Raw genomic sequence first — 26,967 nt, forward strand, 5'->3', positions numbered from 1 at the left:
AGTGTGGGAAACGCGCCCTCCAGACCAATGGCCTTCCGGTCTGGAGGATGTCTATCACGAGAGCTGGCCAATGGGGTGATGACTAGCTTGTACCTCGGTGAGCCTAGGGGGACTTTTGTTCCGTATCCGCCCGTCAGCAGTAGGCGTGAGACCCTGGGTGCTTCTCAGCTTTTCGATTTTATTAAACAAAATAGGGCGAGCGAGTTATTCTGCCGTACGCGCAAAACTGACTGGAGGCTGAGTTAGGATGGTTTGCCTAATACGAGACAGCAATCCTTATTGGTTGACGAAGTTATCACTCACATCTCTCAAAGTCTGCCTCATTGGCTACTGCTTTTCAAATACCCAGAAGACAAGTGCCCGATTGTTTTCCGATTGGACAAGTTTCAGTAATTCATGGGGTTAAACAGCCTACAGTTTCTGCTCTTCACTTAAAGATTGGACGAGTCCTTGAATCAGTGGACCCGCAGCAGCGCGCCCGCCCCGCGGCTCCACACGCGCCCCCGCCCTGGAAGAGCGCGATTGGTCCTTTCGGCCATCAGTTGTGCCAGGAGAGGTTTTCATTGGCGTTCGCTAAGAGTGGGGCGGAGGGCGGAGCACCAGGCGGCAGGCTGAGGCCAACTGCCGTTCTCGCGCGTCTTGCCTTTAGCGCATGCGCCTAGCGAGTCGTGCTCATTGGACGCGAGAGCAGGAGTAGGGAGGGACCTGGGACAGTGGGAGCTGCCGTGTGAGGAGGAGCTGCTGCCGGTGTCATGGCGGAGCTGAGTGAGGAGGCGCTGCTCTCAGTGTTACCGACGATTCGTGTCCCCAAGGCGGGAGACCGGGTCCACAAAGACGAGTGCGCATTCTCCTTCGACACGCCGGTAAGCCCATTCCCCATGCCCGCGGCGACCACGACTTCCATCGCCGTGGTCATTCGGCCGGGCCTGCAAGCCTTGGGCTACCGCCTCCTTGCGATGCACCCTGGGAGTTGTAGTTTTCCCCGCGACTCTCTGCTTTTGCTTTTCATTATCTGAAGCTGTAGTGTGACTACCATTCCCGGAAGCTACAGCTCTCGGTTGGCCTATTCCTGGTCTCGTGAAGCATTATGGGCATTGTAGTTGTCCCTGTTTCTTGTTACCATTCTACGATAGAGTTGGAACCTGATCGGCGGACTACATCCCCCAGGAGACACCCAGAAAAAGCCTGGAGGTGGTCTTGCACGTTGCGTATGGCTCTCCGGGTTTTGTAGTTTCATGTGGGAGGACTAGGGGCGACTCCCCACTGTTCTGGGTAGGGGTTGAGGTTGGGAAGGTGTGGTCCTCATCTTCTAGTCTGGAAGAGGGCTGTGAAGAAGTCCAGTTTGGGCGAAAAACTTAGTTAAGCATCCTCCACTCGTGGTTAATTTGGATAGGGGATGGGGAGGAGGGTCACTGGTAGGGGGGGAGGAAAAACGCCCAGTGGAAAGATCTAGTCGTTTCTTCTCGGAAGTGAATTATGGCCGCGTCCCCCTCCCTTTTCCTCCGTCCTTCACAGGTTACCGAGACAACCCCTTTTGAAGTATTCCTGGAGAGGGTTTCTTTCTCTGGAGGATGCTAAGGCCTTTTACCATCTTGCTCCCACTCCTGTCTATTTAGACAAAGCCGCCACCCACACCGTGCTTCACGTTCTGCAGGCTCCACCTCATACCTACCTCCCTTCCCGCAGTTCTGCCTCCCTGTGTCATCCTTAGCTGAAGCCGAGCCCCCGGGCCCGGATTGAAAGGGCTGCAGTTTGCTTGGGATCCGCCCCCCTCACAGCCCCTCCCCTCAAGCGGTTGTTGGGCCCTGCCCAGAGCATTCAGCCAGACCAGCTCATGGCCTGAAAACTGCAAGTCAGAGTGGAAGGGCTCCATTAGTGCATCCCCAGCGCTGAGTATAGTAGCCTGCTGTAATGCCCACTTGAGGACCAGTACTGTGATTTGTGGTCTGCTTGCTTTGCTGGGCTTTGATCTAAGCCCCAGATAATGCTATGCTCCTCTCAAGTTGGCCTTGGTAGAAATAAAGGAGGACTGCTGGCGTAGAGGGCCGGTGTTTTCAATCCGGGCTGAAAGCAGCACCTTTTATTTTCATCGGAAGAGTTAATTACTTGAGAGTGCCCACTTTCCTCCCAGGAGGGAAAGTAGACATCAGTGGGTCTGTCTTTACACTTACAGCAATTTAAAGTTGTTCTTGTCTCCTCCTTAGTAGCTACTTTAAATGACCCAGAAAAGGTGAGGGTTTTTTTGTTTGTTTGTTTTGTAATTTTCCAACACCTTCCCTTTTTCCATTCTAAATCTCAGAGCCTTCCTGATTTAGTAACAAACTCTGCAGTTTATCTTCTGATTCTCTGTCTGGAAGAAAGAGAGTGTAGTTGACCTTTGGTGAGAAATGCTTTGCCCGTGAACACTGCACTGTCCTAGTGTACGGTGCACTGGTCCACTAACTGTCTTAGATAACGACCTACTTTCACTAGCACGGTGGGAAGTGTTCAAGGCCACGAAGCTTTTATTCCAGGAAAAGGACGCCTTTGCTCAAAGCCCTGGGTCTGAGACCAGACTCTTTATTCTCCAGGCTCCTCTCCCACTTTCTCACTGTTACAGAGGCTGGCTTAGCTTTCCCTCCTTGGGATGCATGATGGCCTTTGTTTTCCCTGTTCTTGAGTTTTTTGTAGTCTAGCTAAATCAGCCAGTGCTGCCAGAGTGTTGGTGGAATAGATATCTCAGCCAGGTGTGGTGGTAACACACCTGTAACCCCAGCCAGCCCCCGGGAGGCTGAAGCTGGACAAGTTTCCATCATCGTAGGCTACACAGTGAGTTCCATGCCAGTGTAGGTTACACAAGGGGACTGTGTGTTAAAAATAAATAAAAGTAATAAAAAGGGCAGGCTTTGAGGTTGCAGGTTGATGGGGCTTCAGTGGAGATCTTACTGAGGAGAGGGATGGGTTACGGGTAACTAGTGGCTGTAAAATGATGGACTTCATGACCTTGATAATCTAGGTTCATGTTTAGCTGTGAGTCCCAAACAGGTATTTTCCTCTAGAGCCAGGGTTTTCCTCTCGTAGAGTGTGGCAAAGGAAAGGTCTAGCTGTTGTCAAGCTCAGGGTTAGGGGTATTGCTTGGTGCTGTGTGCTCTGCCCCTCTGGCCTAGGAGGTCTGGTTGGTGATCGGTCTGAAAGTGTAAGCCTTTTTTTCTCCCAAGAAGGACCTCTTTTTCTTCTGAATGTAGTCCCTGACACTGCCAGCCCCATTCACTTTCTGGATCTCCTGAGCCAAAGAAGAGGTGAGCTTCAAAGCCCACTCAATAACGAGCCAAAAGATCAGTGACTGAGGGGTGTTGTTCAGCTGCCTCATGTGCTTGTTGGCTGTTTTCAAACTCCTAGAGGATGCTGGGAGATCTTCAGCCATACATCATGCCCTGGAAGGATGGATAAGTTGCTAAGAGCCACACAGTGTTAGGAAACCTATAGTTTCCCCACGTGTCCAGGCTTCACCCTGCTTGTGTTTTCCCACTTGTGTTGCCCTGCAGGAGTCTGAGGGTGGCCTCTACATCTGCATGAACACATTCCTGGGCTTTGGGAAACACTATGTGGAGAGACATTTCAACAAGACAGGCCAGCGCGTCTACCTGCATCTCCGGAGGACCCGGCGACTGGTAGGCCCAATGGCTAGGGTATGGGCTGGGACATCCAGACACTTTACACAGGTGCCTGTTTTGTATGTCTGTTCCTTTTAGTGAGGGTTATTATTGCTATGATGAGACACTATGACCAAAAGCAAATTGGGGAGGAAAGGATTACTTTTTGTTTGGCATATTCTTCCACACTATGGTCCATCATTGAAGGAAGTCAGGACAGGAACTCTGAGAGGGGAGGAACCCGGGAGGACCTGATGCAGAGGCCATGGAGGGGTGCTGCTTATCAGCTGGCTCAATCTGCTTTCTTACAGAACCCAGGACTACCAGCCCAGAGGTGGCACCCACAATGGGTGGACCCTCCCATATCAGTCATTAATTAAGGAAATGCCCTACAACAGTGGTTCTCAACTTTCCTGATGCTGTACCACTTTAATGCAGCTCCTCCTGTTGCGGCGACCCTAAAACAGTTATTTTCATTGCCACTTTCTCACTGGATTTGCTGCTGTTCTGAGTCTTAATGGAAATATCTGATATGTGACTCCTGTGAAAGGGTTGTTTGACCCCCACCGTCACCAGAGGGGGTGCAGCCCACAGGCTGCCTACAGCCCCATGTTACGGAGGCATTTCCTCAATTGAGCCTCCTCCTCTCTGATGGCTCTAGCATGTGACAGACTGACACAGAACTAGCCAGCACGCCTCTGACTCCCCCACTGTCCTTTGCTTTTCTTTCACCTGCTTTCATTTCTGTTACTAAAACTTGCCATAATTGTTTTTAATCTTCATTCCATTGTCCAGTTAACCATTCCTTTCCCTCCATCTTCCTCATTTGTTCTGTCCCTGGGCTCATGACTGCTCCTGACCCTCCTTTTTTCTTTGTTTTTGTCTTTTTGAGACAGAGTCTTACTGTGTAGCCTTAGCTAGCCTGGTACTCATAGAGATCCTTCCTCTGCCTCCTGAATGCTAGAGAACAAAGTCATGTGCCATCACACCCGGCCCTCTGAACCTCTTTTCGTTGCAGAAAGAAGAGGACACTAGTGCAGGCACTGGGGACCCACCTCGTAAGAAGCCCACCCGGCTGGCAATTGGTGAGCTACCTGCTAGGAGAGCCCTAAACCTGACCATTGACTTTAGCGCTCTGGAGGAGACAAATTGGAGAAGAGACAATGACAAATGGTAGTTGCCCTCCTTTTTTCCTCTTCCCTGTCCTCCCCAGGTGTTGAAGGTGGGTTTGACCTTCCTGAGGACAAGTACGAATATGACGAGGACGTGAAGATTGTCATTTTGCCAGATTACCTGGAGATCGCCCGGGATGGGTTGGGGGGGCTTCCCGACATTGTCAGAGATCGGGTATGTTCTCTTACCTACCCAGAGACTCTAGGGCAGGAGGGGCTGCTGTGGTTGTGGCTTGGACAGTACTAACAAAACTGGAGACCAAGGGTAGAAAGGGTCTAGGGGTAGGGGTTGGGTCCTGCTGACTCTCTGCTCCTTCCAGGTGACCAGTGCAGTGGAAGCCCTACTCTCAGCTGATTCTGCCTCCCGAAAGCAGGAGGTACAGGCTTGGGATGGGGAAGTCCGTCAGGTGTCTAAGCATGCCTTCAATCTCAAGCAGTTGGACAACCCTGCTCGGATCCCTCCCTGGTGAGGCCTGCCTCCTCCCATATCTGGGCACAATCCCTAAATGAAGGGTAAAGAGGCCAGCCACCCTTGTGCTGGAGCTGGTCAGAGAGAGGGTAGGGAGCAAGACCAGAAAGGAGAAGTGGGGAAAGACGAACAATGCAGGGTACAGCCAGAAGAGAGAAGAATGGTCTCTTGGACTGGCTGGGGCCTGCAGAGCCCCTTCTCACTGCCACCCCGATAGACTCCCAACCCAGAACTCAGCTAATTTTCTTCTCCCTGGGCTAGTGGCTGGAAGTGCTCCAAGTGTGACATGAGAGAGAACCTGTGGCTCAACCTGACAGATGGCTCCATCCTCTGTGGCCGACGCTACTTTGATGGCAGTGGGGGCAACAACCATGCTGTGGAGCACTACAGGGAGACTGGCTACCCCTTAGCTGTTAAGCTGGGCACCATCACACCCGATGGAGCTGGTACTCTCCTGCCCCTCCCCACTTAATGTGTTCCACTTACTCATTTCATATGACATAAATGTATCCCCTTGATACAAAAATGGAAAGATTTAAAATTTCACTACTTCCTTTCACAATCCTAGTCCCCTTCATAGAGACAGCTGTCATTATCTGTTTAGTAACTCTTTCCAAGCCTGTCTTAACTGTAGTAACTTGTGGTACAAGGGCAGAATCGGAATCAGCATTAAACTGGGTATGGTAGTGCACTAATATATCTGTTAGCCCAGTGCTTGGGAGGTGGAGGCAGGAGGATCAGAAGGTGTAGGTCATCCTCAACTACATAATGAATTTGAGGTCAGCCTGGGCTACATAAGACCTAGCTCCAGAATCAGAGAGAAAAAGAAGAAACCCTGCACACGCACCTGAACACACACATGCATTTAAAAAGGAAATCACAATCCCACCCTCATCCTATTTAACCCTTTTCCCTCTGACAACCAATCCCAGGTGGGCTTGTTCCTCACTAATGCTCAAGTGAGCCGAGAGGGGGATCCTTACTGCCTGTCCTATGTCCGCTGGGCAGGAGGTAGAATTGGTGACTAGGCCAGTGCCAGCCTGTGTCCCCTGCCCACACTGTGTCTGCCTTTTGCTCTAGACGTGTATTCATACGACGAGGATGACATGGTTCTGGATCCCAGCCTGGCAGAGCACTTAGCCCACTTTGGCATCGACATGCTGAAGATGCAGAAGGTGAGTGCCCCCTCTTCCTTTTAGTGCCAGATTCTCTTTCCTGCCTCTGTGGCCCTTGTGTGCCTGAAGCTGAGGTTACCCAATCCCCAAGATGCATGGATTTCTCTTGAAGAGAAGTCTACAGTCAACTGGTCATTCCGTGAATACTACCAAATACTTGTTACATCCGGGCCCCGGATGAGTAAAGTAGATGTGCTCCTTGTTTCATAGACGTGGCCTAGGAGCATGGCGGGTCCCAGTCATGTTCACGAATGAATGAATAATTGCAAACTACTGGTTTGAGAGTGGTCTGAGCGATGGGCAATGATGTGACACTACCGTAGTTTGTAGCAGAGGCCCTGGGCTGGCTAGGGCATCAGGACATTTCTCTAAGGAAGTGTTCTTCAAGTAAAGGTGAGTAGGAATGACTTTAGAATGGGAAAAAACATTTTAGCTAGTGGAATCTCAGTCATTGCACTCCCTTATTCAAGCAAAGGCTTGGTGACTAATGGATCTAGGATGGTTGCCATTCTGGATCTTAGACACTACTTGATATTTCTTGCCCAGACTCCTAATTCTGTAAATCCTGGGCTATGTCTTGCGCTAGACTCTGGGAGACTTCAGGGCTGAGTTTCTTGCCCAGTCTGAAGCCCCTTTCCCTGCAGACGGACAAGACAATGACTGAGCTGGAGATAGACATGAACCAGCGGATTGGTGAATGGGAGCTGATCCAGGAGTCGGGGGTGCCACTCAAGCCTCTCTTTGGGCCTGGTTACACGGGCATCCGGAACCTGGGGAACAGCTGCTACCTCAACTCTGTGGTCCAGGTGCTCTTCAGCATCCCTGACTTCCAGAGGAAGTGAGTGCTTCTCTTTACTGTGTTCTGTGGCTATGTGCCTGCGCAACCTGAGTATGGCTTAGTTTTTCCACATTTTTTAATTAAGGAGGACCGTGAAGTTGAGAGAATTATTTGTTAACTGAAACCAAATACCTCTTAACATCTTCGCTCCTCTCCTGGTTGCCAGTCTCTTTGCACACTGGCCTCGGGCTGTTTCATATCTGTGTGCCTGCTCTCGTTCTTAGAACAGCCCCTGTTTGGGCTGGAGAAGTAGCTCAGAGGTTAAGAGCACTGCCTGCTCTTCCAGAGGTCCTGCGTTCAATTCCCAGCAACCACATGGTGGCTCACAACCATCTGTAATGAAATTCACTGCTATCTTCTGGCCTGCAGACATACATGTAGGCAGAACTCTGTACATACTAAACAAACAAACAAATAAATCTCTTTTTTAAAAAACAAAAAGAATAGTCCCTGTTCTACTATGGCAGGTGTGCTATGAAGGGAACATATTATAAAACTGCCCTTGCACACACTCCCCAGTAATAGAGCAGAAAAGAACAAAAGAATATGACTTCTGTTTATTCTGATCCTGGGCTGGAGTCTCATTTCTTTGGCTTTGCCTTGGGAAAGAGGCAGGAAAAATGCCTTGAGCACAGTGCATGCTCTCCTTAGTTGAGAAGGGAGGATGGACAGGTTGCTGCAGAGAAATTAACTATAACTCTAGGGAAAACATGATCCTGGGATTTGTAGATGATTTAGTCCTTTGTCCTGCTATTCTTTTTGCCTCCTAGGTATGTGGATAAATTGGAGAAGATCTTCCAGAATGCCCCATCAGACCCTACTCAAGACTTCAGCACCCAAGTGTATGTAGCTAGGACATTTGTACAACGGCTGTTGAGAGCATCACAGCTTTCTACTTTTCTGCACCATGCTCGCCTAGGGTGGGCCTTAGTAGAGACCCGGACAGTTAGAAGCTGTGGAGCTGTGGGCTGTCTCTTGAGCTGAGTTCCTATGCAGCCTCAGGTGTCCCCATCCCCACAACACCACACACACATTTTTAAGAGTTGTTCAAGTAAGGTCATGAGCAAGGGGAAAAGATGCAGACAGCTGCAAGGATCATCAGTTGACTGACACTAACTAGTTTTCTTGGTTGTACCTGCAGGGCCAAGCTGGGCCATGGCCTTCTCTCTGGAGAATACTCCAAGCCAGCCCTGGAGTCAGGTGATGGGGAGCAGGTATCAGAACAAAAGGTAATTTTAGGATTTTATCCTTCTCAGATTTTAGAATTATATAGGGAAACTAAGATCTGGGAGGTGTCCAAATTAGGTCAGTTGGTGGCTACTGAGTCTCTGTCTTGGCTCTGCCTAGGAAGTTCAAGATGGCATTGCCCCTCGAATGTTCAAGGCCCTCATTGGCAAAGGCCACCCCGAGTTCTCCACGAATCGGCAGCAGGATGCCCAGGAATTCTTCCTTCACCTTATCAACATGGTGGAGGTAAGGATGGGATGATGGCAGAGAGGCTAGTATTGGTCCACCCATTTGCCTTCAGTTTGTACCCACTTACTTCCTCTCCTTAAACCCAGTCCTGTAATTCAGCAGTTTGTCTGCACTTAGCCTGCCCTCAACTAGTGGTTGCACCTGAGGAAAATAGTCAAGACAAGTGCTGGTCTTTACCCGTGATCCTTCTTGTGATAAGCCTAAGTAAGCTTAGAACAACAGCAACAATAAAAGACAAATGAGGGCTGGGAGGTGGGGCACAGAGGTCGAACACTTGCCTAGCATGCCCGAGTTCCCGGTTCATCCCCAGCCCAAGAATACTTACTGCTTAGAAAAATACAGGTAGAGTATTATGGGGGCCAGAATTGGGGTTAAGGGTGGTTGGTTAGGGGAAGCTTTTACTCTGTTTGCATCCCTGTGCTCCTAGGCTATTGTCTTGTAATCCACTGTTGTTCCCTACTGGCTCCCTAATAAATTTTTTGAGCCTCAGTTTGTTCCCTGACTGCCTAGACTTTTCTATCCTGACTGTTTCCCATAGAGGAATTGCCGGAGTTCTGAAAATCCAAATGAAGTCTTCCGCTTCTTGGTGGAAGAAAAGATCAAATGCCTGGCCACAGAGAAGGTTAAGTACACTCAGCGAGTTGACTACATCATGCAGTTGCCTGTGCCCATGGACGCAGCCCTTAACAAAGGTAACTTGCTTGCTCAGCAAGGCCTTGGTATGAATGAAGGCTGGGGGTCTGAAGCAGGACCACAGTGGGAGTGGGCTTGTTAGCGCTGTCGTGATGAGCAGCAGGGTACATGGGCCGTGCGTCCAGTGGGCTTTGGTAGGGTAAAGAAACAGGAGTAAAGGGTAAAGCTGAACAGAGGACAAGGACATCCTCTAAGAATACACCACCCAATTCTTTCACCAGAGGAGCTTCTAGAGTATGAAGAGAAGAAGCGGCAAGCTGAAGAGGAGAAAGTACCACTGCCTGAACTGGTCCGGGCCCAGGTGCCCTTCAGCTCCTGCTTGGAAGCCTATGGGGCCCCTGAGCAGGTGGACGACTTCTGGAGTACAGCCCTACAGGCGAAATCAGTAGCTGTCAAGTATGTCCTTTGGCCTGGGTTTGAGCTGCAGGCCTTTGGTGGGGTAATCATCAAAGACATTTGTCTCTTGGCTGTTTGCTCATCCCTTTTAGTTAAGATCTCAGGATTAAATCCCCTGGACCCGGGGGTTTGTTCCTGAGCGGACCAGGAGACCCCAGCAGGATAGACACGGGTGATGACTGTGTCTGTTACCTTATCCTTTCCTGACACTTCCTCTTTGATAGTGAGGGCTTTTTTCCAATGTGGCCTCTGCACATCCTCCCCATTATGCCGGAGCATAGGCACTTGTGTTAGCTGAAGGGTCATCGGACTTGTAGCAGATAGCTTGCTTTTGGCCACTGGCATGACCTAGAGAACTGAAGAGGTGCTTTAGTTTTAGGACCAAGTCCCCAGCTTATTGCTGCTTCTGCCAAATAGTCCTCTTCCTGGCTCTTGCAGTTCCCCTAACCCCTACTCAGGCGAGAAGAGAGGGGAGTATCTTCTGGGATCCTGGATTTTTACTAGAGAGTCCAGATCCAGGTAGAGGAAGGAGCATCCTGGGGTACTAGCACATTTTCTTTCTGCAGGACTACACGGTTTGCCTCCTTCCCTGACTACCTGGTCATCCAGATCAAGAAGTTCACCTTTGGCTTAGACTGGGTGCCCAAGAAACTAGGTATGCTGGTTGGGGTGAGGATGGTAATGTGGAAAGCCCTAGAACAAGATAGTCTTAACATGTATCAAGGAAACATTCTGTGTATGTTTCAAAATGTATCTAGTTTGAAAAGAGTGATTAAAACTTTTTTGGGGTTTTTTGTTGTTGTTTTTAAGGTAGGGTCTCATAGTGTAACCCTGCCTGGCCTGAATTTTTCTCAAATGCTGGGATTAAGGGCATGTGCCATGATTCCTAGCTAAAGCCATTTTGATAGTTGTGATTTACAACTGATTTTATAGTTATAATTTTTCTAGTTGATAAGTTCTTATTGTGATAATCTTGAAGCAGATCTTACAGATCTTTGTCTCTAACTTGACATAACTGGTTTATCTTGATTTTCTAGATAAGGAAATTGAGATCTTCAGATGTGTAAGGTGATTGTGAGAGGTCCCTGGCCTGTCTGTAGCTCAGATGGTAGTAGAATTAGGACCAGAATATAGGTCTCTTGACTCCTAGATTTCCACATGTGTCCCAAGGTTGGAACTACGAAGAGCAGTTCAAGAACATAGGACAGGAGCCTGAGGGTCTGCTGTGCCTGTGCTGATGCGCATTAGGGAGCTGCTGAAGTCACTCTTTTCCTGCCCCTTCCAATTACAGATGTGTCCATTGAGATGCCAGAGGAGCTAGACATCTCCCAGTTGAGGGGCGCAGGGCTACAGCCAGGAGAGGAAGAGCTGCCTGACATTGCCCCACCCCTGGTCACTCCGGATGAGCCCAAAGGTAGCCTTGGTTTCTATGGCAACGAAGACGAAGACTCCTTCTGCTCCCCTCACTTCTCCTCTCCGACATGTTAGTGATTCTTCTTCCTGCCTGTCTCTCTCCCTTACTAATGGGGGAGGGCTTCTCTGCATTTCCCACCATCCTTTATGTTTCTCCTGTCCTCCCTGTCGAATTCTCTCTGTACCTTTATTGGATGTGAAGACTGGCTACAATACTCCCAGCTGCATTCTTAAGATGGATGTCTGTAGCCTTGGCTAATCTCCTATATCTTTGTTGTTTCCTTGGTTTGGCTTGGGAAGGGATATTATACTTCCTAAATGGCAGAAAATCAATCTCCTTTGGGATACCAGGTCCACATTTTGCTTGTGGTTATTTTTAGTTCTGATATGAATACCTGTCTGTGGAAGAGAAAAACGTGTAGGTAATTGGGAAAAGGCTAGAGGCTTGGCATGTGAGAGGATAAAGGAACACACAGAAACAGTAGCAGTAAGTCATAGTGCCTGCCGTTCTACCACAGCGCCCATGCTGGATGAATCCGTCATCATACAGTTGGTGGAAATGGGCTTCCCTATGGATGCCTGCCGGAAAGCTGTCTACTATACAGGGAACAGTGGGGCCGAAGCAGCCATGAACTGGGTTATGTCACACATGGATGATCCAGGTAGGCAGAGGTGGGTAGCCGGATGGGACAGGGCTTCCATCCATTCCCCTACCTCAAACACTCATCCCTTTGCGTCCACAGATTTTGCAAATCCCCTCATCCTGCCTGGCTCCAGTGGGCCTGGCTCCACAAGTGCAGCAGCTGATCCCCCACCAGAGGACTGTGTGACCACCATTGTTTCCATGGGCTTCTCAAGGGACCAGGCCCTGAAAGCTCTGCGGGCCACGGTATGGCTGCCCCAGCTAAGGACTTGGAGCTCGTGGGGAAAAGTGGGGGTGGGAGTAAGGTTGTATTAACAGCTTTGGTTAGTGGTACCAAAACCCAGTGTAGTGTGGTTGACGCTGGCTGCCCTCGTGTGATTGTGATAGCCACAGTGTTGGTGAGCCCACCTGACTTGGTAGTAAATGTGATACTTCCCTCCTCTCAAGAACAATAGTTTAGAACGGGCTGTAGACTGGATCTTCAGTCACATTGACGACCTCGATGCAGAAGCTGCTATGGATATCTCAGAGGGACGCTCAGCTGCTGACTCCATCTCTGAGTCTGTGCCAGTGGGACCTAAAGTCCGGGATGGTTCTGGAAGTGAGTGTCTCCAAGGATCAAGGCAATCCTGAGGCTATCTGCTGCACCAGGCCCCTCATCCTAGAGCCCTGTCCCCCGATCTGAGGGTTAGAAGCTTTGCCTCTCTTATGGGGCTTGTGAGGGTGGAATTCTAGGAGCGGAGATACCCTTGGCCCTTGTTCCCTGAAATTCTCGTCCTGAGTTTGAGCTGTTACTGTCACACGGAACATTGTATTTTCTCCTCTGCTTTATCCTCCTTTTCTTCCCCAGAGTATCAGCTCTTTGCCTTCATCAGTCACATGGGTACTTCTACTATGTGTGGTCACTATGTCTGCCACATCAAGAAGGAAGGCAGGTAAGTGGCTAGCAATATGCACTGTGAATGAAGAGGTGCTGGTGGGAATGAGGAAGGGCAGCCTGGAAGTCTCTAGAATATTTGTGGGAGAAGGCAGGAAAAAAATGCCTCCACACGGGTAGGCAAGCCGTACCCCAGGGCTTACTCTGGCTATTTGCTTTTGTAAGTGAAGTTTTACTAGTGCATAGTCATCTGCTGGTTATGAGTTGCCTGTGCCAGCATCAAAGTTAAACAATTGTGGCAAAGACTGTTATTACTCAGTGAAAATGCTGGCTAATCAATAGCTTTGTGGTGGCTCTGGCTGCAGTGCTAGCATTGGAAATGGAGCCAGGTGAACCAGTAGTTGAAGCCCATCCTTGGCTCCATGGTGAATGAATTAAGTGAGCCTGGGCTGTATGAGACCCAGTCTCCAAAGGGGGTAGGGTGGGCTATAGAGATGTTCATTGGTTAAGATCACAAGACCTGCTTCAGTTCTGGGCACCCAAATGGAGGCTAACAGCCATCGTACGTCACTCTACTTCCAAGGATCTGGCACCTTCTGGCCTTCATGAGCACCATTACTTATGTGCAGACACCCAAAGACACACACACACTTTAAAAATCCTTTTTTAAAAAAGAAAAAGGGCTGGAGAGATGGCTCAGCAGTTAAGAGCTCTAGCTGCTCTTCCAGAGGACTTGAGTTCAATTCACAACAACCACATGGTGGCTCACAGCCATCTGTAATGAGATCTATTTCCGTCTTCTGGTGTGCAGGCATACATGCAGGCAGAACACTGTATACATAATAAGTCTTTAAAAAAGAAGAAAAGGAGCCGCGCGGTGGTGGCGCACGCCTTTAATCCCAGCACTCGGGAGGCAGAGGCAGGCGGATCTCTGTGAGTTCGAGACCAGCCTGGTCTACAGAGCTAGTTCCAGGACAGGCTCCAAAACCACAGAGAAACCCTGTCTCGAAAAACAAAAAAAAAAAAAAAAGAAAGAGGGATAGAAAACATTGGTCTCTCTGGTTTCTCCAGCTTCACAAGAATGGGTGGAAGATGATTATAAAAAATACAGTCCAGGCTGACAAGATCTTAGTGAATAAAGGCACTAGCTGTCAATCTTTACAGCCTAAGTTAGATCCCAGAATCAGAAAACTGCCCTCTGACCTCTAAACACACCATGGTTCAAGTGCATATTAGTGCAAAATAAATAATTGTAATTTTTGAAAATACAATCTGGCTAGGCATGGTGGTGCACACCTTTAATACCAGCACACAGGAGACAGAGGCAGCTGGAGCTCTTTCAGTTTGACACCAGCCTGGTCTACAGAGTGAGTTCCAGGATAGCCAGGGCTGTTACACAGAGAAAAGGGGGGGGGGAACCCTGGCCAGATGTAGTTGTATACACATCTAATTCCAGCATTATGGACGCAGAAGTAGGTAGATCCTTGAGTTTGTGTCCAGCCTGGTCTACTAGTATTCCAAGACAGGGGAACTCTTGGGGTCCTGTCTCTAAATAAATACATAATCTGACATCAAATGGGAGCAGACGCGTGTGGGGTTTTGAAGCTCCTTTCAGACTCCTAGCTGGAATGTAGATTTGGGGATCACAACATAGAATGAAGAAAGTTGGGATCCTTGCCCAGAAACACCTCAGGGATCTCAGGTGGGCACCAGAGATGAACATGATGCAACTTGGCATGCCCTTTATTATCCTTCTCTGTCCCTCCCACTTCCCAGGTGGGTGATCTACAATGACCAGAAAGTGTGTGCCTCCGAAAAGCCACCCAAGGACCTGGGCTACATCTACTTTTACCAGAGAGTGGTCAGCTAAGAGCCTGCCCTCAACCCTTACCACTTTGGGCAGGGGACAGACCTTCTGGCATGAGGGACAGGGTTTGAGGGATGGACTTCAGCCCCCTGCTCTGTACCCTTTTTCTTTTTGTCCCCAGCAGCTGGAAAGAGCTGGAGGCTATTGGAGAATGGCCAAGCAAAGAGGAGGGGTACTCAGTAGACTTTGGGGATAGAGCAGGGATGGGACAGGAAGGGGCCAACTGCCTGTCCACACTGGGACCTTGTTGCTTCCTTCCCCTCCCCTGGAATCCACAGTGCTCTCTCTGCTTCTCTGTGATGGCCCAGCCCCTGGAGTGGGGAGGGGTCCTATCTGTGTGTGCGTGAGTGTGGCTTTATGCATCCTTCCTGGGGAGGGAGCGACTGTGTCCCCTCCCCTTAAGTGTTTGCTCCCTTGTGGTTGGGCAAAGAAGGATATGAGGAAAATAGGGACACCTTCCACCCCTTGCCCTTCTGCCTCCTCGGTCCTCTGGAAAAATGCCAAAATACATGATGTGAATAAAAGTAATGACTAGCTGCTTTTGTTTGTTTCTTTAGGGGGAACTTACTTTCCTTGGGAAGCATGTTCAGAGAGGCCCAGCTGCCTCCACCCCTGGGCAATTCTGTCTCTAGTTCTAAAGTGCTTAGAAAACGGACTGTGTGTGTGTGGGGGGGGGTGTAATAAGGGGGAAATTCCAGAAGAGTGACTGCATCCCCCCACTGCTGACCATGAAATTTGATCTGGTCCCACTGTTCCTGGAGAAATGGGGTCTAGAACAGGTGGTGGCAGTCCATACTGGTATTAGCGGCCTTACAAGACAGCGGTCCATCTGCCTCCCCCCCCCCCCCACATATCCAACTCTACTCCATTTGGCCAAGACAAGAGGTCCAGTAATCACCAGCGACGTTTGTGAAACACTTGGACCCCTTACCTTGTGATTGCTGAAAAGGCTCCCCAACCATGGCTCTGCCTTGTGCTGGGGGGGGAAGGGGACTTTCAGTTGGAAAGGCGCTCTCCGCCTCGATGAGACTGGTTCAGAGCCCTGTTGCTGTCAGCTCCACCGGGAATACCCTTTGGTCTTCTAAAATCACTAAGTTGGTTTCCCCGAGCGCAAGGCTCAACATAACAACCGTCGAACAACAGGCGGGACGTTTGAGCCCCCGGAACCCCTTCGAACGTTGCTACAAGAAAGGAGAAACGTCAGAGTATCGAAACACCGGGAGGTGGATAGGCAGAGGGGGAAGGTCTAGCAGCAAGGGGCCGGGCTAACCATGGCGGAGGGCGGGGAGAAGGAGGAGTTCTGCTTCACAGCGCTCTATATAAGTGGCCAGTGGCCCGGGCTGTGCGCTCGTACTGACCTTCAGCCAGTCTGTCCCAGCGCAATGGCGCCTTCCAGGAAGTTCTTCGTTGGGGGCAACTGGAAGATGAATGGAAGGAAGAAGTGCCTGGGAGAACTCATTTGCACCCTAAATGCGGCTAAGGTGCCGGCAGACACCGGTGAGCTCCATTTGGGAGCGGCGGCTCGGCGGCGGGGGGGTGGGAGGAGGAGAGCGGGGGAGAAGATCGGGCGTGGCAGCACCTACTCCCTTTCCGAGTGGACCTGGATGCTGGCCTAGGGACATGGGCCATTTGGTGTCCGGGAAGCAAAGAGATGTGCTGAGGTTGGAAAGGCTTTTAAATGGTGCCCTGGCCCCGTGGAGCAGGAAAGGGATTCTTGGAGTGGGGGCTGGGTGGAAGGTCGCCCCTGGGAGTGGACCGGGGCTGCACCAGCTAGGGGCCACGGTTAAGAAGCGGAACCATTGCCGGGTGGATAATCAAGGAGAGGGGCACGTGTCCTCCAGAGTGTGGAGGAGGAAGCTGAGCTTGCGCGGGCTCCCAGCTACCTGCCCCCTTGTTCTCTAGATCCGTGCGTCTCTGCACGTAGCCTGAAACTCCTCCCCCGCGTCGCAGCTAGCTTCGGCCTCTGTGCTGGGGGCTCCTACTTCTCTACCCCTCCACAGCCTGAGCCACTGCTGCCTTCCTCTAAGGGACGGGGCAGGTGCCAAACATGCTGAACCGTTTGGGAATGAAAAGCTATCCTACCGCTCTCTTCAATCTGGAAATAGGAAAACACGAGGTCTCTGGGAGCTGCTCAACTCCCTGCTGCTCACAGACTCTATCCTCCATCCTTCCGCCTCCTACCCACCTAAATCAGAGAACCTTGAGAATGACCAAAGGGTATTGATGGTCTGCTCGTTTATTTCCCAAAGAACCCAACACAAACTCCAGTAACTGGCCTGTCTTCTTAAGCTAAAAATCCTTGCCGCGTTGGAGAAGTGGGGATGGGCTATTTTAGAAAGGATTGGCCCCCGGAGAATGCTGACTCTAGGAGGTGCCCATTCCCAGAATAGCCTGAGGAAATTAGAGCCATGGCTGTTAAAAGAGCAGAGGGCAGGGTAAGGGCCGTGGCCTATCAGGAGCGTTAGGAAAGCTCTGGGATTGGTACAGGCCCTGCCTGGGCTGTGTAGTAGACAAAGGTCATCTTTCTGGAATGAAAAAGGGAGGAAAATAGAACCAAGAAAGCGAAGGCATGACAGTTAGCCTGGAGAATGAAGGCTTTCTTTGATCTCATTCTCAGAGGTGGTTTGTGCACCCCCCACCGCCTACATCGACTTCGCCAGGCAGAAGCTAGATCCCAAGATTGCTGTGGCTGCGCAGAACTGCTACAAAGTGACCAATGGGGCCTTCACTGGGGAGATCAGGTGAACCCGAGGCAGAGAGGGGCGTAGAGGGCAGTTTTCTTGTAGGCTCCTTGCTGAACCTTGGTGTTTATCTGTTTTAGCCCTGGCATGATCAAAGACTTAGGAGCTGCATGGGTAGTGCTGGGGCACTCGGAGAGAAGGCACGTCTTCGGGGAGTCCGATGAGGTTGGTAAGCAGGAGGGGAGGTAAGGGATGCTTTCATCCGAGAGGGCTGGCTCACTGTATTTTTTCTTCAACAGCTGATTGGGCAGAAAGTAGCCCATGCCCTGTCCGAGGGGCTCGGAGTGATCGCCTGCATTGGGGAGAAGTTAGATGAAAGGGAAGCTGGCATCACCGAGAAGGTTGTTTTCGAGCAAACCAAGGTCATCGCAGGTATCTCTGGAGAAGGACCTTTGAGCCTAGCAAGGGCTGCCGAGATGGGTGGGGAGGTCAAAAACCCTGCCACCTGCCTGATTGTGTTGAGCCAGGAAAAGAGAGGGTGACTTGCGTGGTCCTTGCCGCTTCTGTTCCTGCAGAAGGCGGAAACCCTACCTTCAAACGTCACTAGGGGCTGGTGAAATGGCTCTGTGGGCAAGGGTGCTTCCAGCCAAGGCTGAGGGCCTGTTTGATCCCCCAGACCCACATGGTAGGAGAGAACCAACTCCTGCCAGTTGTCCTCTGGCCTCCATATGTGTGCCACATGTATACACACACTCACATATAAATTGTTTAAAAAACTAGGTGATGAGAAAAGGTCCCCGGGGGCAGCAGGCCATTACTGTTACACCCTAGAGAGCTTTGCTGGGCAGCTCCCTCCTCTTCACTGTTCTCGCCCTGGTCTCTGTCCTGCAGATAATGTGAAGGACTGGAGCAAAGTGGTCCTGGCCTATGAACCTGTATGGGCCATTGGTACTGGCAAGACTGCAACACCTCAACAGGTAACTGCCCAGGAGCCCCAGGGGGTCCCCAAACTCTCCAAGAAGTGTGACTTCCCAAGGATGCTCATTTCTAGACCTTGCTATTCTCTGATCCCAGGGCTTTTCCAGAAACTAAACCCTGTCCAAGCACCAATGGGTTTTGTTTGTTTGTTTGTTTGTTTCTCTTTGAATGAACAGGAAAGGTCTTACTTGGTCTACCTTCTCTTTCTAGGCCCAGGAAGTGCATGAGAAGCTTCGGGGTTGGCTGAAATGCAATGTCTCTGATGCGGTGGCTCAGAGCACCCGAATCATTTATGGAGGTGAGTGGGTCTGGCCCTGGCCAGGATGGAAATGGGCTAAGATCGACTGAGGCCCCACAGAGGTAGGGTTTAAGTGGATTACCCATCCCTGACCGAGCCGCCTTCCTGTTTCTGTTACAGGTTCAGTGACTGGAGCAACGTGCAAAGAACTGGCATGCCAGCCTGATGTGGACGGCTTCCTCGTGGGCGGGGCTTCCCTCAAGCCTGAATTTGTGGACATCATCAATGCCAAACAATAAGCACCGTCCATGTCCCCTGCCCTCTGCCAGGCCAGGACTAGGTTGCCCAGAAGCTTAGGAACAGCTCCCACCAGTCACATGCTTCTGATGTCATCTGCCCCATCTTGTGTACTAATCCACGCTGGTACCTTCCTGAACCTTTTCCACCTCCCTGTAATGGTTGGGACCAGGCCAATCCCTTTACCACCTAAGAATGAAATACATCACCTGTTTCACCAAGGCTCGGGGAGGAGGGCGGAACGAGTGGAACTGATCGTCCCTTCAGGTGAGGCAGGAAAGTGAAATCACCTTTCCTTCCCTTCTTGGTGTACACTGAAGTCGAGATCCTCTGGCCCTAAGAGGCCGGGCATGTTCCCCTCTCCCACAGTGCCGAAGCCCTAGTATCATGTTTGTGAACCATCTTACATGTAAGGGAAATAAACACCTGGCCCTAAGCTTTGCAGTTTGTCATCTTCGTCGCGTGTTTCCATATGATTTCTCAGACAGTGACAGGACTCTGGGGGAGGGGGTGTAACAAAACAAAACAGGCTCTGACAATACCGCTCATTTTTTACTTGAAAAACATCTCTTGTGGCACGCTGCCACAGCCCTTAGGTCCACTTCCTTGTCTTGGCCCTCTGTAAGGGTTAGTGAAGGCGCCCAGCTTCTCCTTGCCTTAGCTTCACTGACTTTTAAGTTGTTGGTCTAGGCCAATGGTGCCTCTCCACCTGTCCCCACCGTGCTGATGGTGGCCAGGTGCCCGCACAATCTGGTGCCAAAGGGTCATTTGTAGAGCAGGTAGCGCTTTATGGCAGGGGGCAAAGGCAGGGTGGAGATTTGGCCAAGCCGGGTATCCCCCAGCGCATGGCGCACACACAGGCGGCTCAGGTGCAGAAGGGATTGTGGTTCCTCGGCTGAGAGAAGGAAAGCAAGGTCAGTAGAGATGCATTTGCAGTCAGACATCCTCAAACTCTAAGGTCCCACTCAGGCTCCTTATTCCTTCAGGTCTGCCTGCACCTGAGGAGATCTGAGGCTCTGAATTTCCAAACCACACAGCCAGTAAGGCCTGGGAGTGAAGCTAGTTATCCAAGTGACAAGCCAAAGTGACTTAAAGCCCCCTTCCTGTGGCCCAAGCGTGAGTTTCCATCCCAAACCATTGCCAGGAGTGGCAATTCTCTCCCCACACCTAGGCCAGGTCTCACCTCTTCTCTCGCCCATGTAGCGGATGCGGACCTGGCACTGGCCCCAAACAGCGCTTACAGAGGGATAGAGGGTCCTGCCCTTCAGTCCACGGAAGGCTGGTCCCAGGTACGTGCCCCCAATAGAGTAGCCCAGAGTCCCCTCCTCCATGTCGAGAACCACCAACAGTCTCTCTGGCACCACTAGTTGCTCACCCTGAGGTCCGGCTGGGTACTGGGGGGCCTCCAGGCCCTTACTCTGGTGATACAATTTGCCCCGCCCAATATCCCAGCCCCACGACTCGCCGTTGCTGCCCAAAAGCGCCGCGTAGTGGTCAACCTGCAGCGGGGCGAGGGCAGTGGCCACGCCCACCACAGCATGTGTGCCCCTCTGCTCCAGGGGCCAGCTGATCTCCCAGGCATGCAGGCCCCTCGAGTAACCCTTCTTTCCCCGGACCCCATCGGTGCTTTGGGCCACAGGGCGCCGCTCGAAGCACAATCCCCCTTCCTTGACATCGATGTTCTCGGAACAATCCTTGGGATTCCAGCCGTGGCACCGTTGGGCCCCTAGGTCAGGAGGGGGTGCAGACAGGAGCTCCTCCAAGCCCTCGGGAGGGGAGAAGTCAGAGTACAGAGCATGGGAGGTGGGGGTGCTGCTGCTGCCCCTTGCAAGGGCCGTCTGGCCCATGAGGTGAGCAGCTGAAGGGATCCTCGAAACAGACCTGCTGGGGCGTCTCTCTTCTGAAAGTTGAACTCCGGATCTTCCCCTGGAGCGGTGTGGAAAGAGAACCGACTGTGAAGCGCAGCATCTTTCCCTCCGCTCACGTCATCCGTTCACCAGTGTGTGCCAACCAGCCTGCTTACTTTTGGTCCCCCAACCCTCCTGGATCCATCACTCTGCTTTCACCCCATCTGCCCCGCGCCCCCCTCCAAGATTCTCACAAGTGTGCCCCTCAGACCTCACCAAAGGCCTTCCCCCTTGCCGTCCCTAAGCGTCACCTTGCTGGGCTCTCCAGCCCGCGGGGACCTCGGCCGAAGCACAGACCAACACGGGTAGGGTAGGGTAGACGCGCCCTGACCCGCCACCGCTTCCGGCTCCAGCGGGCACGCCGAACGCCCGCCCGCGCTCCGCCCCGGGACTCGGTGGGTGGTTAACCCTCTCGCCCCCGCCCAGACCGCGCTCCCCAGCCACGCCCCCCGTGGGAACCTCACCCGCTGCAAGAGACCGAGGCAAAGAATCTGTGGTGATGCCAGCCGAGGACAGGCGCGCATGATTTGTGGAGCCCACTCTGGATGGGTAACCTCTTGTCCCCTCCCAGGACTCGATCTGCCCCGACGCGAGGCTTTTCACAGCACTTAATCTTTCCGACGCCACCTGAACAGCAGCGTGCCCCGCCCCGCCCCCCGCGTCCCTGGCTAGAATTAACCCTTTGATGACATCATCGCCTTGGCTTCTCCACGGAGAGTGTTCTCCACTGGAGACCTTTGTGCTACCTGGACGAGTCATTCCGAGACCCTAAGAGTAAGAGGCATTGACACCCTTTCTGAACTACTGCTCCCACTTCGTAGAACGTGGGGGCTGTTTCTTCCCTGAGTCTCCCTATGATTCTGAAGTGGTAGCCATTCATCCTCCTGCCTCAGCCTCTTGAGACTACTAGTGGGTACCTCCTCTCCTAGATGTGCTTCAAGGATCAGTTTTGAGTGAAGCCAGATCATTAGCTGCATTATCATGGAGATTGCCATTGAGTTTTGACCTCCTCAAATGCCTATTGATAACAGTTCAAATACCCCACAATGCTACAGGTAACTTTAACTCTTTTTTTTTTTTTCGTAATAGCGGCTATGTAACTTTGGCTGGCCTAGAACTCCCTAGACATTGATCGGCCTGCCTCTGACTCCTAAATGTTGACCTATTTTTAACTTTTTTCGTTATTGTTTGGTTGGGTTTGAAATAGTGTCTTGTAGCCCATCCTAGGACAAACCTGGCTGTGCAGCCAAAAGATGGCCTTCGATTCCTGCTCCTCTTAGCCCCACTTTCAAGTACTTGGATTATTGGGGTATGAGTCACATATGGCTAATTTTAACTTTTTAAAATTCAGGTGTGGGGTTGCTGAGATGGCTCAGGGGTTAAGAGCAGTGGCTGTTCTTTCTGAGGACCCAGTCCAGGTTCCAGCACACGACCATCCATACATCCCAGTTCCAGGAGAGTTGATGCTTTTTCTGACGTCCACATGAATGTGGCACAGACACACAGTCACAAAAGAAAAAACAAAAAACGAATACGTATGTAAAATAAACGAATCTTTTTCTTTTCAAGACAGTGTTTCTCTGTGTAGCCCTGGCTGTCCTGGAACTCGCTCTGTAGATCAGGTTGGCCTAGAACTCAGAAATCTGCCTGCCTCTGCTTCCCAAGTGCTGAGAAGCACCACCATCCAGCAAAACAAAGTAATCTTAAAAAATAAAATCTAGACGTAATAATATCCTAAGTTGTGTTTGTGATTGCTTCCTTTTGGATGCTGGGAATTAAACTGAAGTCCTGTTTACTAAGCAAGCATTGCTTTACCGTTCAAATATGTTACTCGGTGAATTTTACACGCATGTGCACACTTGATTGACACCACCAACAAAGTAAAAAACTTCACTAGCATTCCAGAAGGCTTATTCTTACTTACTCTTTCCCATGGACATAACTGGTAAATTTTTTTTAAAGGGGATCAGGATTTTTTTTTTTTTTTGGTTTTTTTCGAGACAGGGTTTCTCTGTGGTTTTGGAGCCTGTCCTGGAACTAGCTCTTGTAGACCAGGCTGGTCTCAAACTCACAGAGATCCACCTGCCTCTGCCTCCCGAGTGCTGGGATTAAAGGCGTGCGCCACCACCGCCCGGCCGGGGATTAGGATTTTTAGCTCTGTAGAACACATCACCAAGTGGGCCTGGAAAAAGATGGAAGACTGCTTTTCAACCAAGGCTTTAGGTTTCCAGTTGGGCATTTTCCCCGGGAAGATAGCAATGGGAGTTACTGAGTACCAGGCTCAGCGCCCTCCCAGGGTTCAGAGCAGGACGTCTACAGCAAGCAAAAGCTGGCTAAGAGATCTGAGGGTAAAGAAAATAAATTAGCTCACATAAGTCTTTTTATCGTGTCTCATTTATTCTTCCTATGCTCTCTCCAATCTTCTCTTGATGTTTCCCTTTTGATGTTCCTCCACATTGTTCTTCCTATCCCACAAGGTTTCTAGTTTATACTCCCACAGACCTTTGGAAGAGCAGCCACTGCTCTTAACCACTGAGCCATTTCTCCATCACCAAACATGCATTTTTTAGGGCTAACAAGATGCACAAAAGACTGACAAGGTAGGCACCATGTCTCAGAAGGGGCAAGACTGTGAAGATCCCTGGCAGATACTAGGAGGATTAGGATGGAGGCCAAGATCCCAGAGCTGTATCTGTTGTCACCCAGGTGACACTCGGGAATTCCTTCTCTGGAGCTGGTGTAGCGACCCAAGCCTTTTTCCTGTATATTTCAGGGGTAAAGGTGCAAACAGTTAATTTCCTAGACTAAGACCTTGTGTCAAGTGAAAGGTGAAGGTAAGTACAAAATATTAATAGCTTGTTAGGGTAGAGTAAGGGTTAGTCCATTACACCTTCCTGAGTCTTCCGCTAGGGAATTCAGGGCCACCCAGACCTGTTTGTCAGTAAGAGCGGACACACTGTCTCTCTGCTCAGTGCCTCCTGCTCAGGGCTCCTTTCTTGTCAATGAGTCCTACCAATAAGGATAATTATGGTGGACTAGCTGTATGTAGATTTGACTATGCGAACAAAGGTTTGGCTGAGTGAATGCTTTCACGCCAGAGCCCCACAATGTGGGAGAAGGTATACAGTTGCCAGTACAGGAAAAGTCAGGTTTAAAGAGTGCTTTATACACTGCTGGGATATTTGGGGATGAATCCCATGATGGGAGGGAGAAATGTCATGCTTTCACAAGATTCCTACAGAATTGACAGTGACTATCCAAACGACAGGTGTTCCCGAAGCTCTGCCGATTGGGTTCTCCACCGGGCCATACCCGTGTGAATCTGTTCACGATCTATCGCTGTATCTTCACTGTGTGATACTTGTGGTTCACATCGAGATACCTCCTTCAAGCTGGAAGACAGCCCTTTTGCCAGTGACTCTAATGCACTACATCCACCTTGGTGCCTGTCCCCAGACATAGCCTCACTAACAGTCTAAGTCCTTTCTAAAACTGTGAGTCTATCGTTGGCTAGTCTTGAACGTCCATCCAAAGGCTACCTTGTCTAGCAGGAGCTTTGAATGGTGACTTAAGACAGAACATTAAAAAAAAAAGATTTCATTTTCTGTGTGTGAGTCTCTTATTGAGCGCACTCATGCATGTGTGTATGTATACCATACACTTTCTTGGTGTCCAAGGAAGCCAGAGCAGGACACAGGGTGGTCTGGAATTGGGATTATAGACGGTTGTGAGCCACTGTGTGGGTGCTGGGAACCACACACTTGTCCTTCTGCAAGAGAGCCAAGGGCTCTTAACCTTTGAGCTGTCTCTCCAGCCTGAAGACAAAACCTTCCCTGTGGTCTCATTCCGCTGGTTGTATTGGGGAACGTACCCAGAGCCTCGCGACCGTACTCCACTACTGAACTACAAGCCCACCCTGAATCAGAGTGACCGTTCTCCACTACTGAGCTACAAGCCCACCCTGAATCAGAGTGACCGTTCTCCACTACTGAGCTACAAGCCCACCCTGAATCAGAGTGACCGTACTCCACTACTGAGCTACAAGCCCACCCTGAATCGGAGTGACCGTACTCCACTACTGAGCTACAAGCCCACCCTGAATCGGAGTGCCGCCTTGACGTTCTATGTAGCCTTGCATTTCCAGTGCTGAGCATTTTCTGCTTCATGTCTTCTAGCAAGAAATACAAGAGATCTATACGGCTTTGGATTTTGGTTGGTTTGGGTTTCATGGTTGTTTGCTTTTTAGTTTTTAAAATTATATTTATTTTTGTGTGGATGTGGTTGTGTGTGACGCAGTCTGCAATGTGTGGGGGTCACAGGACAATTCTGAGGCAGCAGCTCTGTTTCCACCTGTGAGTCCCAGAGTGAAGCCAGGCGGTCAGGCATGGCAGCAAGGGCCTTTACCAAGTCGCCATCTTACAGCCTCTGTGCATGTGTGTTGTTTAATGTACACGGTGTTCTGCCTACATGTATGTCTGTGCACTATATGGGTGCAAAGCTTACGGAGACCAGAAGAAGGTGTTGGCTCCCCTGGGACTGGGGTTACTGATGGTTGTGAGCCACCATGTAGGTCCTGAGAATTAAAAATGGGTCTGCTTTAGTGCTGGAGAGATGGCACAGCAGTTAAGAGCACTGCTTGTTCTTCCAGAGGATCCGAGTTCAATTCCCAGCATCCACATGGCCACTTCCAACTATCTGTAACTCCAGTTCCAGGGCTCTGATACCTTCACACCAATGCACATAAAATAAAGTTAAATAACTTAAAAAGAAAATGGGACTGCTAGAAGAGCAGAGGATTCTTAATCACTGAACTATCTTTCCAGTCCTTGTTTTTGTGTTTGTTTACTTATTTGATTTGTTGTTGTTGTTTTCTGGGGGACAGCATCACGTGTAGCCCAGGCTGGCCTCTGACTAGTGCGTAGCCAAGGATGACCTTTAACTCCTGATCGTCCTCCAAGTGCTAGGATTACAAGCATGTACCACCATGCTGAGCTGCCAATTTTCTTTAAAGATGAATCACTTGAACTTCGGTGGAACTGTAGTAACTTTAGAATTGGATGACCCTCTTTTACAAATGTCTTTTATTGCATTTATTTTTGTTTGGAACAAAGGGAACACTGATGAAGGTCAAAGGGCAACCATGTGGGTGCCAAGAATCATACTGAAATCATTAAACATGGCCACAGGGGTGCCCTTCACCTGTTGAGTCACCTTGCTAGTCCACTTTTAGAAATCTCTTGACTCTCGAATACACATATGCTGATGTCTTGAAATCATATTTAGATATCATATATATAATTTAAATCCCATGCATATACATGTACAAATATGAAAACCTATATATATGCATGCATATACACATATGCATACATATAGACATACATATAAATGTGTATACATGTACGTATACACATATGCATATAGATACATATATGTGCGTGTATAATATGTATTAAAACAAATATACATGCATGTACATATGAAATGGGAGCTATTGGCCCTTGTTTAGTAAGCCAGTTTTTTTCCAGATTGAAAAGATTCTGTTTCTTTGCTTTGATAACAAATGAAGTGCTAGCCAGGCGGTGGTGGCACATGCCTTTAATCCCAGCACTCGGGAGGCAGAGGCAGGTGGATCTCTGTGAGTTCGAGGCCAGCCTGGTCTGCAAGAGCTAGTTCCAGGACAGGCTCCAAAACTACAAAGAAACCCTGTCTCGAAAAACCAAAAAACAAACAAACAAAAGCAAATGAAGTGCTTGGACTGCCTTCAGATGAGTCCTGTTGTATAGAAACAAGGTACCTTAAAGCAGTATAATCTAAATTAAAAAAAAAAGCAAAACAAGACACACCTAGCCTTGGTCCAGCACTGGGCTCAGTAGACCATAGATCAGTTTCCATCTTACAGGCTGGCCAAGTTCTTCCCTGTTTAATAAGACCACTGTTGAGTTCACATTCATGTCTGTTGTAAAACGGAACCTTTCGTTCTCACGACAGGTGATTTCAGTTTTCACAGACTCGTACAGAAGGTTCATATACCTTTAACTTGGGAGCCAGAACATTTGCTGAGAGACTGTGTCGTCTATATAGGACAGGGAAGCCGCACCAATGAAATTTCAACAATATGTTTGCCTAAATAAGGCCTGAACAATGACAGCGCTATCTGACATGCCACGGAGAAAGGGGGGAAATCTTACGAGGCCCCACCCCTGTATGAAGAG

The 26,967-nt window shown here is 50.0% G+C and overlaps 3 protein-coding genes across 7 annotated transcripts; 2 read left to right on the forward strand and 1 right to left on the reverse strand.

Moving 5' to 3' along the window:
• The first annotated feature begins 408 nt into the window (after positions 1-408).
• Positions 409-15,187, forward strand: Usp5 (ubiquitin specific peptidase 5). 2 transcript variants are annotated; one of them, XM_075982792.1, is made up of 20 exons: positions 409-863; positions 3,525-3,650; positions 4,651-4,717; positions 4,846-4,979; positions 5,125-5,270; positions 5,535-5,719; positions 6,354-6,448; positions 7,093-7,286; positions 8,057-8,128; positions 8,428-8,515; positions 8,634-8,759; positions 9,301-9,454; positions 9,677-9,851; positions 10,418-10,506; positions 11,143-11,334; positions 11,783-11,926; positions 12,008-12,153; positions 12,355-12,508; positions 12,758-12,842; positions 14,561-15,187. In XM_075982792.1, the coding sequence occupies exons 1-20, from the start codon at positions 753-755 to the stop codon at positions 14,652-14,654; spliced, it is 2,577 nt and encodes an 858-aa protein (XP_075838907.1). In that variant the 5' UTR covers positions 409-752; the 3' UTR covers positions 14,655-15,187. The 2 variants fall into 2 exon arrangements, with proteins under 2 accessions (XP_075838907.1, XP_075838909.1); XM_075982794.1 differs by having other exon boundaries at positions 676-863; positions 11,143-11,265.
• A 731-nt stretch (positions 15,188-15,918) lies between these two features.
• Positions 15,919-19,286, forward strand: Tpi1 (triosephosphate isomerase 1). The gene is made up of 7 exons (XM_075982799.1): positions 15,919-16,148; positions 17,269-17,392; positions 17,473-17,557; positions 17,632-17,764; positions 18,224-18,309; positions 18,521-18,608; positions 18,729-19,286. Exons 1-7 carry the CDS (start codon positions 15,923-15,925, stop codon positions 18,845-18,847), a joined length of 861 nt encoding a protein of 286 aa, XP_075838914.1. The 5' UTR covers positions 15,919-15,922; the 3' UTR covers positions 18,848-19,286.
• Positions 19,287-19,376: 90 nt separating this feature from the next.
• Positions 19,377-21,363, reverse strand: Spsb2 (splA/ryanodine receptor domain and SOCS box containing 2). Of its 4 annotated transcripts, none has more exons than XM_075982803.1 (3): positions 21,217-21,363; positions 20,029-20,771; positions 19,377-19,740 (listed from the first exon to the last, which is right to left on the reverse strand). In XM_075982803.1, the coding sequence occupies exons 2-3, from the start codon at positions 20,690-20,692 to the stop codon at positions 19,610-19,612; spliced, it is 795 nt and encodes a 264-aa protein (XP_075838918.1). In that variant the 5' UTR covers positions 20,693-20,771; positions 21,217-21,363; the 3' UTR covers positions 19,377-19,609. The 4 variants fall into 4 exon arrangements, with proteins under 4 accessions (XP_075838918.1, XP_075838915.1, XP_075838916.1 ...); XM_075982800.1 differs by lacking the exon at positions 21,217-21,363 and adding an exon at positions 21,004-21,122; XM_075982801.1 differs by lacking the exon at positions 21,217-21,363 and adding an exon at positions 20,969-21,114.
• Between the last annotated feature and the right edge of the window lie 5,604 nt (positions 21,364-26,967).

This window comes from Microtus pennsylvanicus, chromosome 8 (assembly GCF_037038515.1).
Source record: "Microtus pennsylvanicus isolate mMicPen1 chromosome 8, mMicPen1.hap1, whole genome shotgun sequence".
Classification (NCBI taxonomy): domain Eukaryota; kingdom Metazoa; phylum Chordata; class Mammalia; order Rodentia; family Cricetidae; genus Microtus; species Microtus pennsylvanicus.